Source organism: Leopardus geoffroyi, chromosome C3, assembly GCF_018350155.1.
Source record: "Leopardus geoffroyi isolate Oge1 chromosome C3, O.geoffroyi_Oge1_pat1.0, whole genome shotgun sequence".
NCBI lineage: Eukaryota > Metazoa > Chordata > Mammalia > Carnivora > Felidae > Leopardus > Leopardus geoffroyi.
In genome coordinates this window covers 63,421,971-63,444,347 of record NC_059338.1, presented here as the reverse complement: position 1 = coordinate 63,444,347, position 22,377 = coordinate 63,421,971, and the positions used below count along the sequence as shown (strand labels likewise).

Below are 22,377 nucleotides of genomic sequence, written 5' to 3'. Positions count from 1 at the left end.
TTTCATTGCCTACCTTATAGGTAGGTGGCTCCGGAGAGTTCTGACCACTCTTTCCCCTCTTCTGCCTGTTTGGTGTCTTGATTATGCACTGAATGTATCGAAACTCTAACATGGAAGAAACATGGGCCCCCAGCATTTTTAAGAATAAATGTATAAAGGAGACTTGCTCGCATTCAGAACTTAACATGGATGAGAAATACACTTGTGTGCCAGGATAGATTTCTGTATTTATTTGTGATAGCAGCTAGTGTTACGTTAATGAACATATTCCCATTGAGGATAACGGAATTTTAGCCTGCTGTCTACTCACTACATTTTAGATACCATCTAATATTTCATCACATTCAATTCTCATAATAAGCCGTTGAAGCAGTTGTAATTGTCACTTCACAAATGAAGAAATTAAGGCTTAGGAAAGTTAAGCAACTTGCTGGACACATAAATTCTTCTGAGAGAGGATTTGAACACAGGTCTGCAAGTCTCCAAAGTGCATTCATGATCTTGCCAATAAGCCCATCCCGGAGGCAAGTATTGTATAAACTGGACATAGGGGACAGATTTTTCATTTGTTCATTCATGCACTCATTAATTTATTCAACAAACACTTACTCTGTGCGTACTTTGTGCCATTTCCATTTCCGATCCTAGACACTGGAGACAAGATACCCTTTTTATGCAGAGAAGTGGTAGCTGCTGTCCTGAAATTTTAAATGTACTTCCAGTTTAAGTAACTCCCTTTAAATGGCGGAAATACTAAGAAATAGCTCTCAGTATCTAATTTAGTCATTGGTGGTCAAGAAGAGTAAAGACTTTTCTTTTTTAAAAAAAATTTTTTTGTAATGTTTATTTCTCAGAGAGAGAGAGAGAGAGAGAGAGAGAGACAGAGCACAAGTGGGGGAGGGGCAGAGAGAGAGGGAGACACAGAAACCGAAGCAGTCTCCAGGCTCTGAGCTGTCTGCACAGAGCCCGAGGCGGGGCTTGACCTCACAAACCGCGAGATCATGACCTGAGCCGAAGTGGGACGCTTAACAAACGAGCCACCCAGGCTTTTCTTTTCTTTTCTTTTAATTTTTTTTTAATGTTTATTTATTTTTGAGACAGAGAGAGACAGAGCATGAACGGGGGAGGGTCAGAGAGAGAGGGAGACACAGAATCTGAAACAGGCTCCAGGCTCTGAGCTGTCAGCACAGAGCCCGACGCGGGGCTCGAACTCACGGACAGTGAGACCATGACCTGAGCCGAAATCGGACGCTTAACGACTGAGCCACCCAGGCGCCCCTAGATTTTTCTTAAGATGCCTAAGTTACTACTACTGAGAGATGTTACCCGAGAATATCTGGCTTAATACAGAAGGAGGGCTTTCTCTCCGAAATTTAAGAGGGACATTCATTCCCATGGATGAACCGTGCTCTGCTCCCGGTATGATTGCCATGTGAGGACAATGAAGAGGAGAAATCTAGCATACGCTCCGCATGGAGTACCATCACACTGTTAATTGTCAGATTCTGCCAATTTCATGATGGCACAGTATGGGGGAAAGAACAATGCTATTTAAATAGTTCTATAATAATTCTATTATAAAAGCTGACATGATTTTATTACAGAAATTTATGAAACTATTATAGAAGAGCAAAGTAGAGCAGAAATAAAAGTTTCTAATTTTTCAAAAAAAAAAAAAAAAGCCTGGAGTATGTAGTTCACTGTAGTTTATACAACACTTAATTTTAGGGTGTAACCCACCTAAGATTTACTATAATATGGTGAGACTAGATGAAATAGTTCGAGGCAGTTTGGCTTGTAAAACAAATTTGGTTCTCACAAAAATGTTGATGTTAAAATCAAAAAACAAATGAAAATTAAAATTGATAAGAGATATTAGTAATTCAGAACACCGCAACTCTCACAGTTAAATATTTGTAAGAGCTTTGGACACACTTTTTAGGGCTGGTATCATAAGGGATTATTTTCTTCAACATGAGAAGTGGGTTGGGTTACTATAGAACAAAATTCTGACCCAATATTGTGTCTTACAGGAAGAAATCTCTAACAGAACCATTTTGCAGATGGGGACTGTTAGAGGTCTGATAATTATGGGAATAAATGGCGTCCATTTTACACCCCGTAAACTGGATTAAGGATCAGTCTATTATCTATTAATCAGTTCTTGATGTGTTGGGAAACATGGGGAAAATTGAGGACTTTTTTCCGTGGGGTGGATTGCGTATCTTAAAAAGGCAAATTTTATTCTAGAATCGTCGGGGAAAGGTTTCCCTCGCAAACGGAGAAAATTGGCCCACCTCCCCCCTTTTTCTTCTTCTTACGTTTTAGACTCTTGTCCACACATAGTATACAAGAAGGACTACCCTCACAATGTTGTCTGGCCATGGAAAAGCAGAGAAGGAAGTGCACGTCAGGAGGAATCCTTCAAGCCAGAAGCACTAGTAAGAATCTTGCACTGGGAGAAACAGGTACATCAACAAGGCTAGAACCACGTGGTGAAACAATACGGATTTTTCAAAGTGTTCCAGAGGCGACAGAACATGGTGTCAGAAAAAATAAACTTCCTTTGTAACTTTATGGACTGTTGCATGGGAAACTATGGCCATCTTGCAAAACTGGTGTCTCCACTGCAAATATTCTCAGGAGCCATGAAGTTCAAAGGAAAGAAACGGTATCTTCTTCGTAGTGAATGCAGTACATCATGGCTTCCCCAAAGTCAACGAAAACTAGTATCCCTAAAAAGGGTGTCATTTTAAGAGTGAATTCCGATGCCAGGGCCAGCTGTCCTCCCGGTGCGGTCACGACTGCGGCCCGGAGCGCGGGGCCGGCTCTCCCGAGAGGTGCTCTCGGGCCGGGCGGCCAGGTCTCCCGGGAGGGTCGGGGAGGGCCGGGCGCTCGGGACCGAGCACCGGGGCGCCGAGGGTGGGGTCCGCTCGCCGCCCGCTCCCGGCACCCGGGCTCCCCTCCGCACCGGGCACCGCCCACCTCCCCGGGGCAGCAGCGGCGGCGGCGGGGGGCAGCGGGCAGCGGGCCTCGGGGGCCGCCGCGGGCCACGAGGGCGCGGGGAGAGCCAAAACTTCCCGCCCAGGAGCGCCGGCCCCCGCTGCCGGCTCCGCCGGGCTGGGGGGATGTTCTCGCGAGAGGAGAGGGGGCGCGGGGCGCCGCGGCTTTGGGGGGCGCGGGGAAGCCTGCGGACGAGGGCGCGGCAGGGAGGGGAGCAGAGGCGGCGGGCAGGGCCGGGGACGCGGGGAAGCCGCTCCCGCCAGTCGCCGAGAGCCAGCCCCTGACGTCAGGAGTTTTCCTCAAAGTCAACAACAAGCCCCGCGGCGGCGGCGGCGGCGGCGAGAAGCGATCGGCGGCGGCGGCGGCCGGGGAGGGAGGAAGGAGGGGGCGGGGAGGCGGCGGGGTCCCCGGGCGAGGCGCGGCCCCCGAGAGGAGGCCGCAGACCCCCGACCCGCGCCGGGCGCGCCCCAGGGCCCGGAGCCTCTGCCCGCCGCCGCCTAGCCGGCGTGACCCGGCCCCCGCCCGAGCGGTGTTTTCTGGTGATGAATTGAATTTGTAGCCGATATCCGATTCCCATGTAGAGTCTCCGCCTCCTCCTCCCCCCCCCGCCGCCGCCCTCCCTCCGCCCTCCCCTCCCGCCGCCGCCGCCGCCGCCGCCTCCCGCTCCAGCTCCGCGGCCCGGCCCGGCCGGCTCCCTCCTCCCTCCCCTGCAGCCTTCGCCTGCCCTCCCGCCGGCCGCACCGGGCTCCAGGGGGGCCAGAGGCTCTGCGGGGTGGGGGGAGGACAGGAGGGGAGGAGGAGGGAGGGGGGACCCCCGAGTCGCCCCCTCTCCTCCCCCCGCCCCCCCGGCTCCATCCTCCGCCGCCGCCCGAGCAGCTGCGGGGCCGCCGCCGCCGCCTTTGCAGGTAACAGCCACCGCCCCCCCTCCCCCCGCTCGCCCCCTCCCCGCCTGGCCTCCGCTCTCTCCGGGCCCCCGGCCCCGGGCCTCCTTCGGGCGGGGGGGGGGGAGGCGGGGGCGTCTGGGTTGTCACCGCGCCGGGGGCGTGGGCGGGTGCCGGGTCACCAGAGGCTCGGGTGTGGGTGTGGGTGGGGAGGCCGGGGGATGCCCGGCGCCGCTGACACCGGCACCCCCTCACTTTCCGGGGGAAGCTGGGGGGCGGCGGCGCGCGCGGGGGGCCGGGGAGGGTGTTCCCGGCCTAGCGGTATCGGCCGCGTCTGCGCTGCCCCGGCCCTGGCGCCTCCAGTCCCTGCGCAGCGCCCGCTCCCCGCCGGCTCCGGCCGCGCGGCGTGAGGAGGGGGCGCCGCCCGGGCGGGGGCGGCGGGCTTATATAACGCGGGGAGCGCCCGTGCCGGCGTGTTTGGGTTGGGGGGAGGGGGCCGTCTGCCGCGCTCCCCGGCGCGGGGGCTGTCTGCGCGCGCGGGGTGGGGTGCGGGCGAGGATGCACCGGCGTCCCCCGGGGTCTCCTTCCTCCCCACCCTCCCCTGCTGCCGGCGCGCAGGAAGAGACGGCCCTGAGGGGGAGGTGGGGGTGTGTGTGGGAGGTGGGTAACGTGCTCGTCTGTGTTTTTAATAGTAGTGGGGTTTTAATCCGCTTGGGAGTTGTGTGCTAAGAATAGAAATGTGCGGAAGATGCTGGGTTTGGCGGATCCAGTGATGCTGTCGCTGCCGGCGGCGGCGGCGGCGGCGGCGGCTCTGGCTGCAAGTAAACAAACCAGCCTCTTCCTCGTCCACCTCCTCCTCCTGCGCATCGGTCTGCATCAGCCATGATGCTGGCTGGGCCCTCGGAGCCCAAAGTTGAAGCCTGGCTGGTCGCGGGGCTCACCCTGATTCTCAGGCGGGGGTCACTCCCTGTTCGGGATTACCCGGGGATCTTCGTTTAGGCTGGATTGAGTCTCTTTGGGGCCAGGTCTTCAATACCGATATTTACTGTTTATCTTCTGAAAGCTGAGGAAAGGCTTAACCATGAGGGTAGGGTAGGTAGGATGCTCCCATTTCTTGCATCAAGAGAACGTTATGAAAATAAAACCCAACTCATTTCACCAGTGTGGTAATTGGTTGAGAGCCCAGTAGTTTGTAATAGATGACGTTTCAAATAGAAAATCAACAGCGAGACCTACGTGTCTATATTGATTAAGTAGTACTGTCAATAAAGTGTTTATGCTTTATTAGTTCACCTTGTAGCTAAAAGATGTGAAATGATGACTTTTGGCAGTTAATATCTTGCCAACTGCCTCAAGTCTTCAAGCTAGGTATGTGTTCCATATTTGGTAAGGCATGGTCATTTTATATCTTTTAGTAGACTGTAAATTACTAGAAAACCCCTGGGTTTTGTCTTTGGTGGAAACTCATTAAATTAGGTTATACGTTGTTAGGAAATAATTGGAAAAGCCAAAGCTTTAAGAGTCCTGTAAACATGGTTTAGGAAAGTTTGTTTTCAGAACTTCAGTATCATAGCAAAATACGTGTAAATGAATGTGAATATTCCAGGAGGTGGTTGTCTAAAACACACACCCATTCAAGAAGTGCTTGTCTAAAACATGAAAATACTTCTTATTAAGATATCCAATTTTGAGTAAATTGCCAGCTTTCTAAGGTGAATGCCCAATAATTTGGGCGATCTGTATCAGGACTGTAGATTTTTTTTTTACCTTTGCCAACACATGATCTTGACTTTCCAAGTTTACCAAGGACACTGTATTTGAAGACCTGCTTTTTGTTTTTTTCTCACTAGGGTTGACCCCAATATCTTTAATTGGCTTGAGCTTCTAATTTTAAAGTGAGGGAGTGCATGTATCACATGAATGAGACAACACTGGAATTTAGATGAATGTAGAGTTACAGTTTTCAGTTGTATGTTTGTGGTATGTGTTTGTAGTAGTAAGGTTTCCTACAGCATTTAAAAAATATCTAAAGTAATCCTATAAAAAAAACCCCAAAACTTAGGAAACTATTATTTGCATCCATTTTACCCCCTACACTTAGTCTTTCTGTAATGATTACTTTAGTGAGTTGTTTTCCAACTTAAAAATTTTTGGTTTGACATTGCCTCCTAGTTTAAGTTGTGTGTGTGAAGGTACTTAAGGGTTCAACTTTGGACTTTTTGGTCTATGTAATTTTATAGCTGTAAAAGATTTTAAATAAGATTTCATTCATTCCTCCAACAAATTATTAGAGTGTGAACTGTGTTGCTAGGGGGGCTCGTTTGATTATGAACTTTTCTTATTTACATTTCATTTAGAAGATTACTACCATTAGAAAGAGAATTTGTTTTCAGAATCATTGTAAATCTAAACATGTTTTGGTTAAACATATCCTAGGACAAATGTACTGAGCATAATGGAGTCTTGTGCAAAGTAGGGATTTAAGATTTTTTTAAGCCCTAGGTTTTGATTTAAACATATGAGGGATTTTATTTCTTAAAAATTTCAGTGGAAATTTCCAACTATTTGGGTTTCTTTTAAAAAGAGGAACCTGTTTTACAAATTGATTTTGTGGAAGTTTACAGTTGGCTTAAATTTTGCATATTTTTGTGAAAAGATAACTACACCTTCCTTTCATCACTTTCTTTTCACTTTCTTTTATCACTTTCTTTAATCTTCACACTTTTCAGTTCAAGAATTCACCCTTGAGAAGATAAGGCAATTATTGTTAAGGACATGTTAATTGGATTTTTAGCATGATTGGATAGGATCTTGTCTGTATAATGTGATTAAGTTTTAAGCATTAAAAAATATTTGATTTACAAGACTTTGTATTTGAATACGATAAGAGGCAGGACAGAAAAGTAAACCATTTCATTTGTTTTGAGCAAGTCAGTCTTAATTTGACTCGCAGTTTTGTTTTTCTCAATATATGTTAGTGCACATAATGAATTTTTGTAGATTTGTGTTAGAATGTGTAAGTCATTCCAAGTTGGTCAGTTTTTGACTCCAGGTTTTCAGGAGTGTGCATTGTTTTTCTGAATCCTGGTTTGGGACAGCGTGCACTTCTCTGTAGTCACCTGGAAGGTTAGCCCTGGGTCACGTGATGTTAACTGAAAACTTTATCACTGTCTTTCACGTATGACAGAGTTAGGTTAGGTTTAGAGTCAGTGCTGCTGGTGCCTTAGTGAGAACTTGCTACGTGCCGGGCGCTGTTCCGTGTGTCCGCTTGTTTAGGCTTCACGACAGCCCCTGCTACACTTTTGAAAGTGGTTTTCATAAGAGAAAACACATACTAGTCTGGTATGATGAAAATCCATTTCAGTTGAACTCTCCTTATTCTGAAACACTTTTTTCCTTCGTTTTTTTCCTAAGTTGCTGGTACCTGTCCTTAGACTTCATGGTGACATACTCAACTTTGATGACGCATACAGTACAGTAATTTCCACTGAAATCATGTTAATATAGTAAAACAAAGTATACCGATAGATCCATAACATTCTCTCTCGCATAGGTTATGTCAGAGGCCAGGTTAAATGCCACAGATGTTTACATATAATACCATAGTACCGTAAACACATTTCCTTTGTCAGGTGATTGTCAAATAGTTGTTGATAGATAATATATGTTTCTTGACCTGTAGATTTGCTTTTTGGTTGTCTTCTCAATATTGTCTTGATATTCATTCATCACCAGCAGCAGCCAGTTCACATTTTGTAAATGGGTATATTTTGCTAATCTTCCAACTAAAAAGTAAAATGACTTACCAGAAGAAATCTCTAGAAGATGTTCAAGTGAGGAATTTTCTCTCTTGTGTTAATTACGAAAGCCTCTGACTCTGTCTGGGAGACTGGGGATGGGATGGGGAGGAAGATGGTCTTTTGCCAGTATTGGAGTTCAGTCCAGTTTTTGTTTAAGTGGAATTTGGTGTTTGATCTTCCCAGCTACATAGGAGCCTTTTGAAGACGGGAACTGTGTATAATCATGATAGTGTCACCTAAGATGCCATCTGTAAGCCAGGTGGATACTCAGTGGATTTGAACTTGAAGAATCCTAACTCGTAGCTCTGGAAGAGCTGTGAAGCTATTTATGTTCATCTAATGCTACACTTTTATTTTAATGGCTAAGAAAACGGAAGCACAGAGAATTAAAGGACCTCATATAGCATCACCCTGGGTGGGGCAGAGTTGGGAACAGGGACCCCAGTTTCTGGGCCTGCCCAGTGTTTTCTAATGAGCCATTGTGATGAACTTTGTTATGGGATCCCATACCACAGGGTATGATCTTAGATCGTTTTTACATATGCAGTGGAAAAGTGTGGCCAGCCATGAAACTGAAATTCTTTCAGTGGCAACCCTCAATCTGTTTCTGTTCTATTATACGTGACTTCACCTATGACAAGCCACACCTCATGCAAGAAATGTGGGGAGATCATTTGTCAATAGCTTATTCCGTGCGTTAGCTGGACCAAAGGAATCCAGTGGGCATTTTCCTAGTTGTTTCAAAGCAGGATATTAAATACAGCACCTAGCGCAAATTGCTTTTTTATTTGGTCAGTAATGGATGGGTTGGTTGAAATGGCATTCAGATGCCTGAAAAACTGGGGTAAGGAAGAAGGGGAAAACGCTCTACATTTTTGTGTATATATTTAAAAGTTGATGAAGTTGATTTTTAAGAGTTGGCACTTTGAAAGAACTGAAATTTTGTGTGAAGGTTGGAAATCTTGCTGATGCTTCTTCAGGTATTTTCCTCTAGGGTGAGACAGTGAAGGGATCTATACATAGATTTTTAAGAAAATCCACAAAGTTTGTTATTGTACTCTGCAGAGAGGAAAGGATCCAAGATACATAGTTTGTGTGGCTCGCTTTCCCCATATGATACGGTTTTTTTTTTTTAACAGGATAATGACTCTGAAGTGGGACAGACCTGCTGAGAGTTATTTGAAGTGCAGAGCAAGTTGCCTTGAATTTCCTTTCCATTTCAGTATTTTTCCTTTCCCTGAAATCCTTTAAAAGTTTGATATGATTTTATGAATTTATTATGGCATATGTTAGTTTCACCTATTTCTTGAAATCAGTAGATAGCATGGAGTTGTTCTATGATTACCCTTGACAATCATTTGTATTTCAGTGTAGTAATATTCTGTTGAATTTGAACGTGAGCTGTCCTTCATTAATTCAGTTTGGCTAGGCATATCTAAAGAATATAAAAAATTGCGGTGCAGAGCAAGTACGTCCTACGTAGTGTTATAGCCAAGTATACAGTTTAGAGAAAGTTGTATTATAGGTAGTATTGTGGCTTTAAACCTAGGAATTAACCTGTGAATCTTGTTCTAATTTGTAAAGAATAAAATTGGCCGGCGTGCATTTTAACTTTATGTCAACATTCTAGTCTTCTGTTGTTATAATTTCATCTGTGATGCCACAGTTATATTTAGTTTTGAATTTATTGGAAAACCTTGTGCTCTCCTGGACTTTTGAAAAAGAATTTGATAACAGAAAAAAATGTTGGAGCGATTCACAGATGTTACCCATACTTCTGAGACTTGGCATTGGGTTACTTGGTAGAAGGCATCGCACAATGAAAGAAGACTGGAATGGCAGGCAGTCACTCTTGGTGCTATCACTTATCTTGTTATGGTAACAGCGAGGAAATAACGTCCTCGGTTTTGATTGGTCACAGTTTTCCTGGGCTCACAATTGTAGTGGAATAGCTGTTGCATAGATTCGCTTTTAGTCAAAATGGGGTAATATATGTGAAAGCACTCTGATAACAAACTGTTGTGTGGAAGAGATTTTTAAATTCTCTGTTTTGCTTCCCTCCCTGTATGCCCAGTACAGTCCTTGTCACAGCGCATGCAGTCAGTACCTGTTTACTGACTGAATGTGTGCAGGCTGTATGTTTTTTCCTCGAATGGCATTTTATTTATTTATGTTTTTAATTTTGAGAGAGGCAGAGACCCCTCGAGTGGGGGAGGGGCAGAGAGAGAGAGAGGGAGAGAGGATCCCAAGCAGGCTCAGCACTGTCAGCGCAGAGCCTGATGTGGGGCTTGAACTCATGAAACCGTGAGATTGTGACCTGAGCCAAAAACAAGAGTTAGACGCTTAATCGAATGAGCCACCCAGGTGCCCCGTGAGTGATATTTTAAAAAGATGTTTGAAGAAGTTTAATTATCGTTTAAGACTGAATGGTGTGTTGCCATAAGTAAACCAGTATCTTTTAAAAGTTGTTATAAATATCATTAAGAGAATATGCCATTCTTTCTCTTTTTTCCTTCCACGATAGATGATTTTGGGGCAGTGTTAATGCTTAATTGTTTGGGAGTTGAAACTTGACTTCATTTCAACAAAAAGTATCCAAGAATGTGGAGAAACGTGCTAGTCCTCACAATTAGCGGACGTCTATAGCAAACGTACTTTAATGAATAAGGAAGAAGATTTCTTGTGATTTTAATTATATTCCATAACATTTGAGTTCAGGTTTGTTTTTAAGATGACTTAATACCATTCTCTCTGTTGACTTACAACATTAGTTTGCTTAGTGTGTTCTTTATTAGTTATGCAAAGCTGTATCTTCTCTCTTTCATTCATGCACTCTTTCATTCATCCTGTATTTGTCGAGCATCTCTTATGTGCCAGGCACTGTCAGATTGCTTTACTAAATAATAATAATGCTGTTGAATGAGATACAAGATGTGAAAATGTTTTGTAAATTGTGAAGTGATATCCAAATGCAGTTATCAAATTTGCAAATAGTTTTGAATGAAAAGTACCTTTAGTGTAACTGCTTTGTGTGAATTGTAAATTGAATCTGCCAAGAATTTTGTATGATTTTTTTTTTAAGAATAGACAAAATTAGATTATTCAGCAATGAAATATTTAGTACAACAAGCTTACAAGAAAAAGAAACCAAATTTTGTCTCTTAGAGCTCATTGGGTAGAACACAGTTCTGGAGAAGTTGGGACCGTAGGAGGAGGTGAAGTTCATGTCCAGCTCATTGCTCATCATTTTGCAGAATAATGTTTTTGGCAACACGGAACACTGAGTGGGAGAGTTAGATGACTTGGTTGCAAGAGCCTTGCCACTGTAAGGAAATTAAATCAAAGAATATGGTTTACTGCTTAAGAGTCAGTAGCATTGTGTTTATGCACACGAGATGGCATTTATTTCTAGCCTATTGGTCGTAACTCTGGAGTAGTATACGTTTGAATGTCTTCTAAGTTATCTTCATAGAATGTGTCATTTTAGCTGGGAGTCCCAGGAGCACCTTTAAAGCTGAATATTATGATTATGGGTAGAATTTGGTAACATTTTAAGATGCAAATGGATAAAGCCATTTCTATAATGTGGGTTTACTGGTCCTGATGACGATTATAAATTTTGTCCTGTCGATTTAGCATATATTTAAGCAGTTTAATCGAAATGCATAAGCACTGATAAACATTTTTATCAAAAAAGCTAGTTTTTTGAAAGTTTCATTATAAAACAAAATTCATTGATTTGGGTTGACCTGGATATTTCCGTATATTGTTTTGTACTGAAGGGGCAGTGCTAGTGGAAAGAACATGTGCCTGGTTCTCTGGTGTCTTGGTTCCCTCAGAAAGCAGCTGTGTGACCCTGGGCAAGTCGCTTCATCCATCTGTACTCTGTTTCCTCAACTATAAAATGAAGGTCCTTTCCTGCTTTGAACTCCCAACAATGAAATGTCAACTTAAAAAGTACAATGAATTTTGAAAATACTTTGGTTTTTTAGTGTTCTTTGCAAGGGTGTTGTGATGCAGATTATTTTAATGGAAAGGGATATGTTTTATATATGTTTATTGGATATGTATTATTTTTTGGTTATTATTGAATGTTGACCTCTGATCTCTTCTGACCCCTGATCTCTTCCATTTCCAATTCCAAGAATATTGAGATAGGAGGGTTTTTTGTTTTGTTTTGTTTTTAACCCAAATTATATCATTTTGCAGTCAGAAAGCAAGAATGGCTTCAATAGATATGAGGCCCCTTGCTACAAGTATTGCCAAAGAGAAGGTCTGTAGTGCAGCTCTTCTAAAGTCATTGTTTTGCACTAGTGCTCACAATATTTAATTTTTTTGTAATTATTTATGTAGTATAAAGAACTAACCCTTTTCAGTTATCCAGTTCTGGATTATGTAGCCAATTTTCAGAAAGTTACATAAATTAAAATGATGTTTGGATTCTTTACTGAAGGCTTTTGTTTTTGTTTTTGTTTTGTTTTTGGCCCGTTTTTTAGTGGCGAAATGAGTCTTGTCTTGAGTGATGTGGCCATTTCTCAAAGTGTGCCCCCGTGGATATCAGTACATGCTGCTAAAGAAAAAAAAAAAAAGAGCCCTGTGTGTTCAATAAATTTAGGGTTTGCTGAGATAATTAAGGTTATACATACTTTATATCTTTAATATGTTAATAGTGATGTTTTAATTTTTTTTTAATGTTTGTTTATTTTTGAGAGAGAGACAGAGCGTGAGTGGGGGAAGGACAGAGAGAGGAGACACAGAATCCGAAGCAGGTTCCAGGCTCCGAGCTGTCAGCACAGAGCCTGACGTGGGGCTCGAACTCAGGGACTGTGAGTTCATGACCTGAGCCAAAGTCGGGCACTTAACCGACTGAACCACCCAGGTGCCCCAATAGTGATGTTTTAAGAGAAAGATATGGCTTGTGGAATTTTCCAAACTTATTTGGCCAGAGAATTTTTTTCTCTTTTCATCTTTTTTTCTTAATTTTTTTGGAATTTCGTTTAGTATTGTTTCAAACATATCTTGGCAAAATACACTCAGATTCTAATATCCCTTTGGACTGTCTGTAGTATGAGATCCAATGACTACGGGGACAGTCTTGGCCTTACCTGTAGGTGCTGAGGGTACCTGTTGGGGTGGTTTTCTATTCAGCCACACAAACTTTGTCAGGGTTTGATTCCTGACTCAGTCTTGATTCCTGACTGTGAAAGGAGTAGGCTTTCCACTTAATTTGCATTGGGAAAGGGGTTGTAATTCAGTCCAGTACCAGTGAGGGAGTCTAACCTTGAACTTACTGCTATACACTATTTATCAAAACCCAGTCTGAGAAAGTAGTATAGTTATATAGTCCATCTATCCATTTTTCTGGTTACCTAATATTTATGCCTAAATTTATCTAAAATTATGTTTCTGGACCATATAATGCTCGTGTAGCTGGACCACAGTTTTTGGTCCCTTTCTGTGGAAACATAATTTTTAAGCTTGTTTATTTATTTTGAGAGGGGGAGAGGCAGAGAGAGAGGGAGGGAGAGAGAGAATCCCAAGCAGGCTCTGCACTATCAGCACAGAGCCTGACTCTGGGCTCGAACTCACCAACTGTGAGATCATGACATGAGTCAAAATCAAGTGTCAGACGCTTAACCGACTGAGCCACCCCCGGTGCCCCTCTGTGGAACTGTTTTTAACTCAGCTTTATCTTGGCGTTTTCCTCTTTTAGGTTGAGGGGGACAATAAGTAAAACTCATTAGTGTATGTATCAGAGTATTTTTGAAGACTTCGTTACCCTGCAAGCTATCTTATAAAGACCCATGGGATAAATTTCAGATTTTTATTCCAGGAAAAATTGTGTTCCCTCTGAAGCAACTTCTTTTTCTCTTTTTAAAAATATTCACGGATACTGTAAATACTGAAACCGATGGTGTTTCCTTATTTGCATCGCTTCCTGAAAGCTTTCTACTAAATTTGTGGCCCATCTTTTACAGATATGTAGACTTCTACTCTGGCTTCTTTTTGTCTTAAGGCAGTATAGTTTCTGCAGGCTCTGGAGTCGGCCATATTGGCTCCATCCTTGAGGAGCTCTGTTGGATTCAGGCAAGCTGCTGAATTCCGTGAGCCCCAGTTTCCTCTTCTGTGAAATGGAGTTAATGGTACCCTCCTAGGGCTACTGTGAGACTTACCTAAGGGTAATGGACGTAAGCACTTGTTCTTGACACATCTCAAATACTCCGTACTTTTTTCCACTTTCATGTTCCCCATGTTTCACCTCGTCTGCTTTTAAAAATAATTGATTCTATATCATTTGTAATATTTTATTCACAATCTAAAAATTCACTGTAATCTAATTTTGTGATCTAAAATATTTCTTGGAGCAAGACAGACCAACCATACCTAAGTGTTGGTTTCTTAGCATGTTGTATTTTGCATAAAATATAGCAATTAAAAACATTCACAATTGCTTTGCCATAAATATTCCTAAATTTACAGAGATTTTGAAACTAGGTGTACATGAGAGTTTACTGTTAGTCCACTTCACTTTCATTTTCTTCCCTTTTCACTTCAGACACACAGCCCCACAAACAGATTTTCTGTGTTATTTGTATAGGTGGGTCAGTGGTTTCTGAAGGCATTTTTTTACTACAGCCTCTTAGGTTAAAAGTTTCACTATCGTTTGAAATCTGTCACAAGACCAGGGAAGCACGTTCATGGTAGAACTATTTAATAAATAAGTTCCCCAGTTTGAGGAGTTAGATTTTTATGTGAGGTCAGGCCAGTTGAAGACATTTACAAAGAATTAGTTGTTTGTTATTGCTGTATGAGTTGCAAGAATGGAAAAAAAAGAAATTCTTTCTTCAATACTTCCTTCCAGGCTGAGTCATCACTAGAGAGTGGGAAGGGCAGCAGCAGCAGAGAATCCAAACCCCAAAGCTGATATCACAAAGTACCATTTCTCCAAGTTGGGGGCTCAGAGGGGAGCCATCATGAGCGATGTCACCATCGTGAAAGAAGGTTGGGTTCAGAAGAGGGGTAAGTGTTCAACAAAGCTGCACATAATGTGGTTGGTAAGTGTGCGAATGGTTGGTGGTGTCCTGGAAGTTGATATTTTTCCTGACGCTGTTAACAAAGTAAATGGACAGACTACGTCCAGGAAGAGAGAAATGATATTTAACATATGTGTTAGGAATTTGCTTGTTATGTAGGGATTCTAAGTAATTCCTGATTTTGATCCTTACTACAGTTCTGAACATTTGGCTCTCTGGGATGTTGTGTGCTTGCATGTTATAGAAAGTTCCTGTTGGATTTTTCTGTGCTGTCCACAGCAACTCTGCAATCCAGAGAGATGTCTGTAGGACGATTTAATAATCTAGAAAAGTGTCTAACTTGTATGCATTTAAAGACATGTAAATTTATATTAAGCCGGTTTGGGTGAAAGCAGGGGAAGGGCTTCTAGGGCTAAAGGGGAAAGAGCTCACCCACAAACTTCTGGCTTCAACAACCCTGTAAGTTAGGTGAGGAAAGTCCTAAAGTAAGAGACCAACTGAAGAAAGGGTTTCTGCGTGTGTGTGTTTATGTTTAATTGCATATTTTTATTTTTCATGATCTAGTTTTAGTATTTCTTGTTTGCTGTTCGCTCCTACTTTAGATAAATAATTCAAATGCATTATTATTCTTTTTACATTATTTTTACTTTAAAGGAAGAACTCTTTAATGTAAAGCTTAGTTTATCTCCTAAGAGATCACCTTTTAATGTGGTCAATGTGTTTATTAAGAAATCTAGAGTGTAGACTCGTTGCCAGGCAACTACTGTTTATCCACGTGGCCAAATTGAGTAGTATGAGGACTGTTGCATTCTTAGGACTTTTAAGTTCCTGTATACTGTATCTATTTCCTGATTAAAAGTTACCTTTTAAATAGTGATTTCAATGTTTTTTGCGGGTCTGTAGTTAATACCTATGTTTGGAAAGTCATTGTCAGTAGTTAAATGGGATTATGTATTACTGATTTCTAAAAATTCATCCTTATTGAGTTATAATTTCCATACCAATACAATTCCCCTATTTTAAGTGTACATGGGGATGAATTTTGCTACATGCATGCAGTAGCATAACAAACACTGCAGTCATGACGTTGAACATCTCTGTCACTCCGAAAGCACCCCTATTCCGCTCTGCAGTCCGTCCTCTTTCCTGAGCCCTGGGACCCCTAATCTGCTACAGCTGTAATCTTCCTTATAAGTACACTCATCTGGTCCTCTGTGTCTGGTTACTTTCATGTAGCATAATACTTGAACGATTCATCCACATCGCTGTGTACATCACAAGTTTGTTCCTTTTTATTGTTGAGGCATGTTCTGTAGTCTGGACGTACCACAATCTATTTATTTACTGGCTGATGGATATTTGAGCTATTTCTAGTTTGGGGCTATTACACATAAGGCAGCTATGCACATTGGAGATCATGTCTTGGTGTGGTTTGTTTTCCTTTTCCCTTGGGCAGTGACCTGGGAACGAGATTGCTGCTCATACGGTAAGTGTGTGCTTAACTATCAAACGGTTTCAGCCAACTATTGTACGATTGAGTTTAATTTATTGTATGTTATATTATAAATTTAGAAGACATTTTCAGATTTCACTGCTGTCTGAAGGTGCTTTCTCTTTGTTTTTTTAACTTGTCTATTATATTTATACTGTCTTTCCTACTTTGTTTTTTGGGGACGGCAAATCACGTAAACCTTTTGGAGTAATACTTTATGCACCTCTAATGTCTGCTCCCATTAAGTCTGTTTTGAGGATTAAGTGAGGTGATGGATGTGGATGTGTTTTGAGAGCTTGAACACAAGTGTGAGTTATTGCCGGCACCACATGTTGTCAAAGATTTAGGGTTGTTCTTGAGTTTGTTTAGTTAATTGCGTCTTACCTGAAACACCATGATAAAAGGTCGGTTTAAAGTGCGTGGGGTATAGAAGCAAGAAAAAAATGGACCAGGATTTCTTTGCATTTTTCCTGCCTTGGTTAATAGTACACAAAGATATAAAATGATAAGTAAAAGTCTTTTCTATCGTCTGCTCTTCCAACTGGTTTCTCTCCTCAGAGATGACCATTGTAGACCTTTTGTATTTTATACTTTTTTTGGTGATTATTATCCCAGTTTTGTATATAATACGCTAAGCTTTATTTTTGAGTAGTTTTACATAATCTCGTGTATCGCCCTTATGAAAAATGAAGAATTTGACTTGTTAATACCTGTTCTCTTCCTTCCCTAAAAAGAGGGAGTGGGCTCATGGTTAAACTTCCAACAGGTGCACTCTTCATTCTAGAAAGTACTTACACATCATCTCTAAACTGACCACTTTGGGAGTACCCTACACAATCTTTCCTCTGAATTTCCCACATTCCCCTCCCAGTTTGTGGCAACTGAACGTTTATTTTATATTTTCAGGGTTTGTAATAGTTATACTTGCTGATTCGGAGAAGCAGTAATCGATATTGTGATAAGTAAACAGTACCTGCTGCCAACCAGAGCAGTATGGTGGGTGCGTGTGATGGCAGCCATAGAGAGCAAATGATCGCCTCATACTCTGTTGGTGTTCGAGATCATGACGCACTTTGGTTTGGCCTCTGGTTTGGGCTATAATGGTTTTTCCTGGATTTTCTAATTGTCACGTTTCCTCCCATTGGTAAAAGAGTGTATGCTTTGCTGTCTTCCTTGTATCACTTGGTCATCCAGCTTTTTAATCCTGGTATTTGTCAAAATTCTACTGTGAACTGACCTTTTTCTAGGTGTGATACTCAGCTAGTAGCATGTTATTTAATTGCATTCCTGGACAAGTTCAGTGCTTTCTTAGATCTCCTGTCTTTCCCCCATTTGTTTTGGATTTATTTTATGGTTTTCTAGAAGTAGTTTTTTTTTTTTTTCCTTTTTTCAATTTCCTGAAGAACTTCTTTCAGAAAGAATATGTCAACACAGTGTTTGAAAATGTGTTTTTCACTTTTACACCTGGTGCATACCTTTGCTGGGTATAGAATTCAGGTTGTGAAACAGTTTTCCTTCAGAGTTTTGAAGGCTGCATTCCGTTACCTTTTGGTAACCAGTTTTACTGGTAAGAGGCTTAACACTAATAGGAGTAATTTCTTTCTAGGTAACCTGTTTGTTGTCTTCTTGAAGTTTGTTGTGTTCATGCCTCTTTATCCTTGGCTTTATAAAATTTAAGGAGGATAAGATGTGGTTCTTTTTAATTCACCTGTAAAGCATTTGGTGGACCCTTAGAATATGCAGGCAAATGTGTTTAATTCTGGGGAGTCTTCTGTATTTCTTTTGTTATTTTTTCCCTTCTGTGTCTTCTGTATTCTTTTATGGTTTTTGCCCTTAGAGCATCTATGTCAGTGCTCTGTTTTAAAATTTTTCTTTAATTTCTTTGTTTTCTCTCCTTGTTCTGGAAGATTCCTCAACTTTTTCTTCGAGCCCTTTACTAAATTATTTATTTCAGCTATTACTTTATATTTCTGGGAATTCTTTGTAGTTCATAGCCACCCGCTCTTATTTTACAGATTTTTAATCAAAGGACACCAACGAGACTATTTTTAAATTTTTTATCTGCTTTGAATAACTTTTTCAGTTTGTTTATTTTGTTTATTATTTTTTTTTCCTTGGTGGTGTTAGTATTCCTCAGGTATCTGATGATCCCTGTTGGTTTATTTGTGAATGAAAGACTGAGTTTACTGGTAGTGACCTCTGTCTGTTTTTGTAATTCATGTATTTTCCCTGTACTTATGACTGGCTAGATTCTCTGAATGAGGATTTGTAATGGTACTTTTAACTGGACTCTTACAAGCATTAGTTGAAATATTAGGGGAAACCAAATGGGGCATTTTTTTCCTCTGCACTATTCTTAATTTATTCCTTTAGAGATTTTCAGTATGATTTTAAGAATAATCTTCTGTTTTAGTCAAGCAAATTTCATTAGTCTGTTGTTGCTGTTTGGACATATTTTGGCTCAAATAATTTCTTCTTAAAGAGTAGTAGTATTCTCTGCCTCTTTACAATGGGCAGGTAGATTATCATCACCTGAACTCTGGTGTACTTGTTTTAGAATATATATATAATGTCTGCCTTCTTTACCTCACAGTGTGCTGGTAAGCATTGTGAGCTAATGTGTACAGAGTATTTGTAAACTATTAATAAAAGTATTGATATAAAAAATTCACAGTTACCCTTAGTTTGACTATCAGTCCTTTTTCTCAAACTTGCATTTATGAATCAGTTCATGTTAGCTCCTATCTAGATATAATCTCATTTCATTTGTACTTTTGATGTAAATAAGTTGTTCATCATTAAATAGCATCCTGGAGAAGGAAAAAACAGACTTAAAAATAATTAATGATACTGTGTGGGGCAGATACTTTCCTAACTTCGGTTATTGGTGATATATCAACATTGAAACCTTTTTTTCCTGTACTTTTCTGGAGCAATTACAGAATGGTAAATATTAATTGAGATAACACATTGATGTAGTATTGTTGGTGTTAGAAATGACAGTAAAGGAAACGTCATGTAGCACACGTGGAGTAAAGTACCGTCTACATTTTCCTGCTTGATGGTCCTGGGAGAGCACATGAGCTTAGGAGATACCTGCAGACGTGTTAAACACTTCTTAGACTCTCTCCTTCACAAGAGAGAAGTGACCAGAGGCTGGTCACAGACCAGCCTGTCTGTACTGCCAGTCTCTAAACCTGATGTCAAAAGTTTTACTCTAGGTTTGTCCTGTTACAGTGAGGGCTAATAGTTGCTGTGAAGAAAGGTATTGCATTAATAAAGTGGGAAATTTAACCAGCTTAAAAGGTCTAAATTATTGAATTAAGTAGGTTGCAATAGCATTAACCAGAGCTAATTGTAATTTATAAAATTCCGTTTGCGTAATAGTACTGTTTCCTAAGAAGGTAAGTAGTCTCTTCTAAAGGTGGAGAGCCAGTTCCTTGATAACATGTTAAAATCTGTAATGTATTGGTGGTCAGTGCACAGTCTTACAATTCTGAAATTGGTACAAATTTAAGAGGTGGTTTTTTTTTTTTTTTTTTTTTTTTTTTTTTTTTTCAACGTTTATTTATTTTTGGGACAGAGAGAGACAGAGCATGAACGGGGGAGGGGCAGAGAGAGAGGGAGACACAGAATCGGAAACAGGCTCCAGGCTCTGAGCCATCAGCCCAGAGCCCGACGCGGGGCTCGAACTCCCGGACCGCGAGATCGTGACCTGGCTGAAGTCGGACGCTTAACCGACTGCGCCACCCAGGCGCCCCAAGAGGTGGTTTTATCATTAAAAACATTTGACTGATGGGGGCGCCTGGGTGGCTCAGTCGGTTAGGTGTCCGACTTCGGCTCAGGTCATGATCTCGCGGTCCGTGGGTTCAAGCCCCGCGTCGGGCTCTGTGCTGACAGCTCAGAGCCTGGAGGCTGTTTCAGATTCTGTGTCTCCCTCTTCCTCTGACCCTCCCCTGTTCATGCTCTCTCTCTGTCTCAGAAATAAATAAATGTTTAAAAAAAATAAAAAAAAACAAAACATTTGACTGATGAAAATGCTGCATGCATGTGATAGTTTCTTACGCTTTTTGTTGCTTTGATATCTAACAGATTGAACTTTCAGGTTGTGTTCTGTGTACGTAACCAGTTTGTGCTTTCAAAGCACTCCTTTCCTTAGTTTGCCTGCTACTTAGAGTTTCCAGTTCAAGGATCTTCATGAACTGTGTCCTTGGAATAACACTTGTTTTGTATTCTGTGAACTGATTTGTTTAGGTGAACCGGAATGTTAGTATTTGGTAATTCCAAGCTAAACTTCATAAGTCTATGAATTTTCTGTCAAAATAGCTTAATGCCACTATGCAGAATGTTTTAGTAACGCGAAGATTGTAAGCTGGGCTATGTGTTAACATGAGATTATTGTGAGCTAGTCAATTATAAGCTGTTCTAGAAAACAGAATCACAGTTTTTGGGGTTCTCATCCAAGTCCAAGGGCTTTTTCCTTAACTTTGTATGTACTTGTACAAGTACCTTTTGCTTCTGTTTTATTCACAAAGTGAGTTTTAAATAAATGATCAAGTGCTTATAGAAATAGAAAACAACTGTATGATTTTCTGTTTACTACGCAGAAGCAAGCATTTTCCATAGAATGTGGAGAGCTGTGGTAGCCACTGTATAAGTCACATGATAGTTTAGAGAAGCTCACTTGACTATTAACGTTACAAGTGGGGAATAAACATGACAAAATTAAATATTTTCTTTAAAAATTTTTTTTTAATGTTTATTTATTATTGAGAGAGAGAGAGAGACAGACAGACCGTGAGTGGGGGGTGGGGGGGGAGGGGAGGAGTGGGCAGAGAGAGAGAGAGACACAGAATCTGAAGCAGGCTCCAGTCTCTGATCAATCAGTACAGAGCCTGATGCGGGCTGGAACCCATGAACCTTGAGATCATGACCTGAGCCAAAGTCAGATGCTTAACCGACTGAGCCACTCAGTCGTCCCAAGTTTATTTTCTAATGACTTTGGGACTCTGAGATTTAATGTATTTACAATAACATGAATTTTATTTTATTTTCTTATTTGTCTTATTTTCTTCGTCTTATTTTATTATTTGAATACATTGGTTTTGAAAATGTTAATCAAGTAAACCATGGAGAGAACCATCAAATGATAAGCTTTCATATGCATTCTAGAGCTGTAGAATTGTAGAGCTGCTGTTATGTACGCACACACTCACACTACTCCCTATCTTAGGCGAGATAGGGATACTTATCCTTCCCCATCAGCAGTTGTTTTGTGTATTGACTTGTAAATTCACTTGTTCAAGTTAGTTACCTCTACAGTTTTCTGCGTGGTCAAGTCATCTGCAAAGAGTCACAGTTCTGCCTCTTCCTTTGCAATCTTTATGTCTAGAGTTAATTTTTCTGATCATTTCACTGGTTAGGAATTCCAGCACAATTTTGAGTAAAAGTGGTGAGAGTGGACTTTTGGTCTTATTTCTCATGTTATTTTACCATCACCATCATCATATTATGTGATAATCACTATTGTAGTTGTTGTGGGCTTTCTATTGCTGCCTTTAATCAGATTGAGAAAGTTCCTTTCTTGTCCTGTTTTGCTGAGAGTTTTTATCATGAGTGGGTGTTCACTTTTTTCAAAAAGTTTTCCCACATCTATTGAAATGACTATTTGACTTTTCCCTGTATTGTGTTAATATGGTGTATTACTTTAACGGCTGGAATATGTCCCATTTGGTCCTGATGTATTCTATTTGATTTACCAGTTTTGATGTACCTTGTCAAGGATTGTGGGGTTTTTTTGCATTTATATTGGCTATAATTTTCATTTCATGTTTTAGTTTGATGGCTATGCTGGACTCATAAAATAGGTTGGGAAGTATTCCCTTCTCAATTTTTGAAGGAATTTGCATAAGATAGGGTTTATTCCTAACTTAACATGTTTGGTAAAATGCATCAGTGAAGCCATTTGGGTTGGGGCTTTTTTGGTGAGGTTTCTGATAATAAATACAATTTCATTAATAGGCATAGGACTATTCAGATTTTTTGTTTCATTTTGTGTCACTTTGGGAAAACTGTGATTTCTTAGGAATTTTTCCATTTAATCTAAGTTGTTGATATATTTGGAATAAAGTTGTTCTTAATATTCCCTTATTCTTTAAGTGTCTGAG

At 41.2% G+C, this 22,377-nt stretch overlaps 1 protein-coding gene and 1 long non-coding RNA gene across 4 annotated transcripts in view; both read left to right on the top strand.

The window, feature by feature from the left end:
• The first annotated feature begins 3,637 nt into the window (after positions 1 to 3,637).
• The window catches only part of AKT3 (AKT serine/threonine kinase 3), a 308,341-nt gene continuing 289,601 nt past the window's right edge, over positions 3,638 to 22,377 (top strand). For 2 of the 3 annotated variants that reach the window (XM_045453168.1, XM_045453166.1), the window contains exons 1-2: positions 3,638 to 3,908; positions 14,547 to 14,704. In XM_045453168.1, coding sequence (XP_045309124.1) covers positions 14,659 to 14,704 — 46 coding nt within the window. In that variant the 5' untranslated portion in view covers positions 3,638 to 3,908; positions 14,547 to 14,658. The remainder of the gene's footprint in view (positions 3,909 to 14,546; positions 14,705 to 22,377) is intronic. The other variant, XM_045453167.1, reaches the window with a different exon arrangement.
• On the top strand, positions 14,715 to 20,865 carry LOC123585224. The gene is made up of 2 exons (XR_006705987.1): positions 14,715 to 19,730; positions 19,977 to 20,865. It is a non-coding gene; the product is annotated as an uncharacterized LOC123585224 (long non-coding RNA).